Source organism: Myotis yumanensis, unplaced genomic scaffold, assembly GCF_028538775.1.
Source record: "Myotis yumanensis isolate MYYU_CA2020_CCGP unplaced genomic scaffold, mMyoYum1.0.hap1 SCAF_2, whole genome shotgun sequence".
Taxonomy (NCBI): domain Eukaryota; kingdom Metazoa; phylum Chordata; class Mammalia; order Chiroptera; family Vespertilionidae; genus Myotis; species Myotis yumanensis.
This window is the reverse complement of record NW_027223753.1, coordinates 197279302-197285301: the sequence shown is the minus strand read 5'-3', so window position 1 is coordinate 197285301 and position 6000 is coordinate 197279302. Positions and strand designations below refer to the sequence as shown.

The window sequence follows — 6000 nt, the reverse complement described above, 5'->3', positions numbered from 1 at the left end:
TTGGTTTCGGGCACATCCCCAGTGGGCAGAGTGCAGGAGGCAGCTGATCGATGTTTCTCTCTCATCGATGTTTCTAACTCTCTATCCCTCTCCCTTCTTCTCTGTAAAAAAATCAATAAAACATATATTTAAAAAAATAAAAAGAAAGAGCAAAACAAGAATGTGAGAAAAAAAGAGAAGATCCTTTAGACATAGAACCTTCATCAGCACTTAACAGAATATCAGAGGCGATGTATTGTTTTCTTGATTGCCCCAAGCTAAGCAATTCCAAGAATGTTTGACAAAGCTCTTTTGGGAAGGGTGAGGTGGGGCACCGGCCGGGGGTGGGGCACGCGGGTATACACACACACACACACACACACACACACACACCGGCCTCCACGCATGATGTGACAGAATTGGGGAGACCTAACGGAAACCTTCAGGTCACCCAGGGAACTGCTCCTCTCGCTGGTCCTGCAGCGGCAAGGCGCGGGAGGGGGGTGAGAGCGCCGAGACGCGCGGGGCGCGGAGATGAGCAAGTGGCGAAGCTTGACCCAGCGCCGGCGGGAGCAGCCGCCCAACTCCCAGCGCGGGATCTGCTGAGAGGCCACGGTGAGTCTGTCCGGGTGCGGGTCCGAGGGATGCGCGGGGACCCCGGCGCCCCGGGCCCGGGCCGAGGCGGGGCCCGTCACCTCCCCGGAGTCCGGCCTCGGCTCGGCGCCGCCGCCCGCCGCCCCGAGCCCCGCGCCGCTCGTGGCGCGCCCGGGTGGACGCGCGGACTGCCCGGCGCTCGGCAGGGCTCCCGGCCCCGCGCGCTCATTGGTCGGGATGCGTCTGCTCAGCCGCCTCCAACTTCTCCCGAATCGCACCGGTGAGTCCCGGGAGAGCGAGCTGGCACCTGGGAGAAGGGTCCGAAGGGCGCGAGAGCCCGGGGTGGTGGGAGCCGTGGGACGGGCGCGGGGAGGGCTCAGCCGGCCGGGGGGAGCCGCTGCCCGCGAGGCGCGCGGAGCAGGGTCCGCGGCTCGAGTCCGGCGCGACCCCCGTGCCCCGGACCCCGCGGCGGTGGACGAGGGAGGCGTGCCCGGGAAGGAGCCGCACCGGGACCTGGAGAGGGAGGGAGGGAGAGGGGCCGGGAGGTGACCTGGAGGAGGGGTCTGAAGTGCAGTTAGGTCGACTCGGGAGGTTCATTTCAGAGATGCCTGCAGCCGCTGCCAGGGGGAGTTAGGAGCGGTTGCCGAGATCTGGGGGCTGGGAATTTGCCATTCCGCTGTGCACAGATTTTTTTTTTGATTTTTTTTTTTTTTTAAAGCAAGGTTTGTTTTCATTTTGATTTCTGTCGGCTAGTCTCCTCATTTCTAACTCACTTTTCTATTTTGACTTTTCCTGACCTGAAGAGCTGTTCATTTTCTCACCTCTTCACCTTGCTTTAGAATCGGAGTTTCCTCTTATGTAATTTATGCGATGGGGGTACTTAATCACACGAGGGTTAGTTGGCAGGGGTGTGGGGGTTGGAGGGGGCAGTTTTTTTGTAAATGAAAGTTTCCTGACTCAACCGATCGCAATCTATTTGTATTACTGGAAAATCAGGGAGATTGCAATCGAACAGTCCTCTTTAGCCACTCGGTCCGTACCTTCCCACATCTGATGCAAATGGTAATTTTGTTAAACCGAAAAGTAGTACCCGGCCTACAGTGTCAGTATTTGGGAACTCCTCAACCGCAAGTCAGCTGTGAAGGCCTGCGCCTTCTTCACTCGGTTGCATGATTGGCTGGGTCCCCGCGCTCCAAAACAACTGCTGGGACAGTGTCTTGGGCTCCATGCAGTGACTTTCGTTGTACGGCTAGGGGAGTAATGTGGTTGGGACTTTATATCCAGAGCTCCGTATTCTGGGCCGGGCGGACACCTACAAATGAATGTCCCAGGAAAATAAGGAGATGATTTCTGTTGAAGTACCTGCCTCCTCGGCTTCTGAAGCTACCATCTAAATCTGGAACCTGTTTCTCCGGCTTGCTGTGCCTCAGTTTCCATCATACACACTGTAATTGCAGAGTGTACCCTCAGGCCCTTGCTGAACTGTAAATGTTGTAATGTGTTGTGAAGATGAAAATTGCTTAGGTTTATACTAGACTTCCTCTTAACAAACCAAGTATGCGCTAAGTTCTTGGAGTTGACTATGTGATAAAGTGGTGTGTATTCTCCACTGGTATAAGCACTGCGGCTTTATATTGCTTGCAATTCAGTTTCTACTTAAGCAAAATAATCATTTATTCTTTGGGTGATGTTGTCAAGCTGCTTTCATTCAGCGTTCTTTTGGGTTAGAATTCTTAAATTATCTAGTCTCTCCTTCCTGTTTAAACTTGCTAACATCTGCAGTTAAGGTGAAATATGTTTTGGCATAGTTTGCTTTATTTGGGGACTTACAAGTATCAACTTTATTCCTTTGTGTAATTGCTCTCCTTTCCAAACTCTCAAATGATGTTGGGTGTGGTTGAGCTGGATACTGGGAATTGATGGTATCTTTCATCCTAAGGTTCAAGATTCTGACCCCTATTACCTTAAAAGAAGATATTGACTCCACCAGAACTATCTGGAAATGAATGCGAAAGTTAATTAATTAGGAAGTTCAACTTGCATCACTTCTGCTTTTGCTCAGTGATGGTAAAAAGTGCTACTGAGGAACAAAAACTGAAATTTGCAGAGGGCTTACCAGAAGATGGAGAGTTTGCAAGTGGTACAAAGCTGATATTCTTTTGACATAGGCAACAGGACTAACCTTCTTTGGTCACTGCCCCCTACAACCATTTCTGCCACCTTAGGTGCATTAAGATCCCAGAAGTTTTCCTGCAGAAGCCTGGTGGTGCTAAAGAGCACCTTTAATTTAACCCCATGGCTGCCGTGGTTCTTGGCACTGAGTTTTACTGGAGAAACTGATGGTCGTTTCAAAGAAAGAACTAGAGACAGAAGTGGGTCCTGTGACACCAGGACAATGTTTCTTTAGATTATCTTCTGAGGTATTAGAGCAGGGGGAGAAATACTCAAGAAAGGGAAATATTTGTGCAAAGTGATTAATGTTCAGATGTTCTCTAGGTCAGTCTTGACTCCTTCTGGGAGAACTGGCAACATTATTTTTTTATTGTTTATCTCTGTGTATGGTGTCCAAGTGTTAAATGTGTTCCCATATCCCCCCACCCCCCATCCCCAACCACCCCTATTAAAACTGTGAGGACCACAATCAATGCAATTCCATATCATAACCCCAGGGGCTGTGCGAGCCTAAGCCAGCATGAGTTGCATAACCATTAAGGAAGACATTTTAACATTCAGGTACATTACATCCCACTTTTATTGAGCAGACATGGTTTTCATGGTCTAATAAAATATTTTTATTTGAAAGTCTGTCCTTGGTTATAGCCTCATGTAAGCATGCTTAAGACTTTGTATCCAGAACTTTAAAGTCCAGTTGTGGTTCACTTATTAATAATTCACCAGAGAGATTAAATTTCTAGTAATTTGCTGGATCTCCCAGGCCGCGCTTCCAATGTAGACTCTGTTTCTACTTTACCCTGTGCCTCAATTTTCACAAAACACACCCTCAGGGAATTGTGTGTGTTTAACAGAGATCTTTAACTATAACAGCAATTCTGAGCAGTGGCTTCATCTAGGAACTAAATTATATGCTTAATTTGTATCAAGCTATAAAAAGCTAATCTGTTAGTTTACAGGGCTCTTTTCTACAACCCTGCAGGAAAATTGAAGTTGTCTGGGCTTTGGTAGATGGCCCATAGGCAATCAATTGGCTTCTAAAAGAACCATAATGACATTTGATTTTTAGGCTTATATTCCTTAAATCCGCGCCCCCCCCCCCCCCAAGCTTATGCAGTATGATTTAATGTAGCTTTTATTGCAAGATGATAAAATTTTATGTCAAACAGTGACCAAATGTGTGTGTGTGTTTTTTATAAAGAACATTTACTAGTTATGTAGCCTTAGGCTAATTACCTGATCTTTCTATGCCTCGGTTTCCTAAGATATAGGATTAGAATATTAATATCCACCTTAAAAGATTAAATGAATTAGTATACATAAAGCATGAAGAACTATGACTGACACATGGAAAGTTCTCAGTAAATGTCAGCTATTAATGGTAGAAATATTAATTTAAATACAAGTTAAATAAGCATCTTAACCCTTGTTACCCTGACATACAAGGTAGATTTTTTTAAATCATATTTTTGTTCTTCAGCTACACAAAGAGATTATGGTTAATATCTTTCATTCGTGGAGGTAAACCACTGACTTTTGGTCCAATGACTGACCTTTTCAGAATGCTGTCTAACCAGTTAACAGATACCCATATCAGCAGTACTCATAATTTTGAACTGGAAAGTCAAAAGTTGTTTTTAAGACTAAAAGTATAAACTATCACAGGTGTTTATTTCTTTTTGTTTGTTTGTTTTTATCTGTACTCCTATTTTAAATTACTGCTTAGTCAAAACCTCAAAACGTTAGTCATTGATTTCCAAGCGTATAAAGGGAGCCACTGGAACAAGATATAAAATTCACCTTTGACATTGTCCAAAGTTCAGAAGGGTGGTTGGTTTAAAACTCTCCTTGATGACGGTACAGTAATTATTTGGTTAGGAACTGCTGAAGGAATCCTATGTAAGTATTTAACTGAGTCTCTTGTCTACTTTTGCTTGGATCTTCTGTGAATATTTCTATTTAAAAAAGAACCAAAAGGTGGTGACAGGGACCTATCCAATTCCTCTGCCTCTATATTCTTCACTGTCAGAATCAAAATTTTGACTTTCAACCTAAAAGTTGTATTTCTCATTTAAAATAAATTAACCTTTACTTTTATTCAGCCACATTTAGCATTTGGAATGTTGTATATATAGTTCCTCTTCTTTTTATCTTTTTATTCATTGGTTATTGGTATTTAAAACTTATTTCATAACTTTTTGCAGATTTTAGGTGATGGGCAGATCAGAAAGTCAGATGGATATAACTGATATCAACACCCCAAAGCCAAAGAAGAAACAGCGATGGACCTCCTTGGAGATCAATCTCTCCGTCCTTGTCCTGCTCCTCACCATCATCGCTGTGACCATGATAGCCCTCTATGCAACCTATGACGGTGAGCTGCTCCCACACCTGTACACACAAATGCAGAGGAGGGTGGACTCTTCATCTCACACGTCTCCCATCTCCCAGGGTGTTAAGGAGAAAGACAATTAAATGAAAGATAATGCTATAAAGATTCCGTTACAAAATGCAATATCAATATGTCAAAACAATTAACTGACTAAAGTACAGTGTCTTTTATGTTTGAGCTAAATTATTAATTGCCAAGTATATTTAATGCACTCATGCTTACTTTATGAGGGTTCTAATGTATAATTTTATTTGATTAAAGTATACACAATTTTGTGGTCAGCTTCAATTAGTCAGTATTGTTGTGTCATTGAAATTCTAAAGGGCTTCACAGGAATTTAAGAGGTCTCATTTGAGTCTTAGAAGTGTTTTACAATAAGGATTAGAAAAGATTGGTTTCTTAATGCCGAAAACAGAATGAAAACCCCACCATGATTACTGGACTAAGACAACTGATTATTTCAATTTAAAACACCTAGAGCTTAGTGGGTAGAGATGATGTAATACATACATTTTTATTCACAATGAAAATTTCAAATTTAGGATTTTCCCACTTTATTCCTCTATGTCTTTCTAACTACTAACAATGACATGTAATACTAGGTTTAGTTCTTGCTTTACAGAATTGACCATTTAATTGGCAATTTTTAGAAGAACAAAAGATAGGGAAAAATTAGAAAATGTAATTACTAATATTTATGTATATACCCTACTTTTTCTAGATGGTATTTGCAAGACATCAGACTGCATAAAATCAGGTAAGAAGATGGCTTTTAAATTTAATAGTTTTATAATTAATGAATCACATTTAAAAATCAAATGCTAATAGCTATATCTCTACATTTGCTTTATGATTTTATTCAT

At 43.0% G+C, this 6000-nt stretch overlaps 1 protein-coding gene across 3 annotated transcripts in view; it reads left to right on the top strand.

Moving 5' to 3' along the window:
• The first annotated feature begins 395 nt into the window (after positions 1–395).
• MME (membrane metalloendopeptidase) overlaps positions 396–6000 on the top strand; it is a 98832-nt gene continuing 93227 nt past the window's right edge. The window contains exons 1-3 of one of the 3 annotated variants that reach the window (XM_070406943.1): positions 396–594; positions 4950–5119; positions 5859–5894. In XM_070406943.1, the coding sequence (XP_070263044.1) occupies positions 4960–5119; positions 5859–5894 (196 nt within the window). In that variant the 5' untranslated portion in view covers positions 396–594; positions 4950–4959. Of the gene's footprint in view, positions 595–1204; positions 1296–4581; positions 4645–4949; positions 5120–5858; positions 5895–6000 lie in introns of those variants that run through there. The other 2 variants (XM_070406945.1, XM_070406944.1) reach the window with 2 other exon arrangements.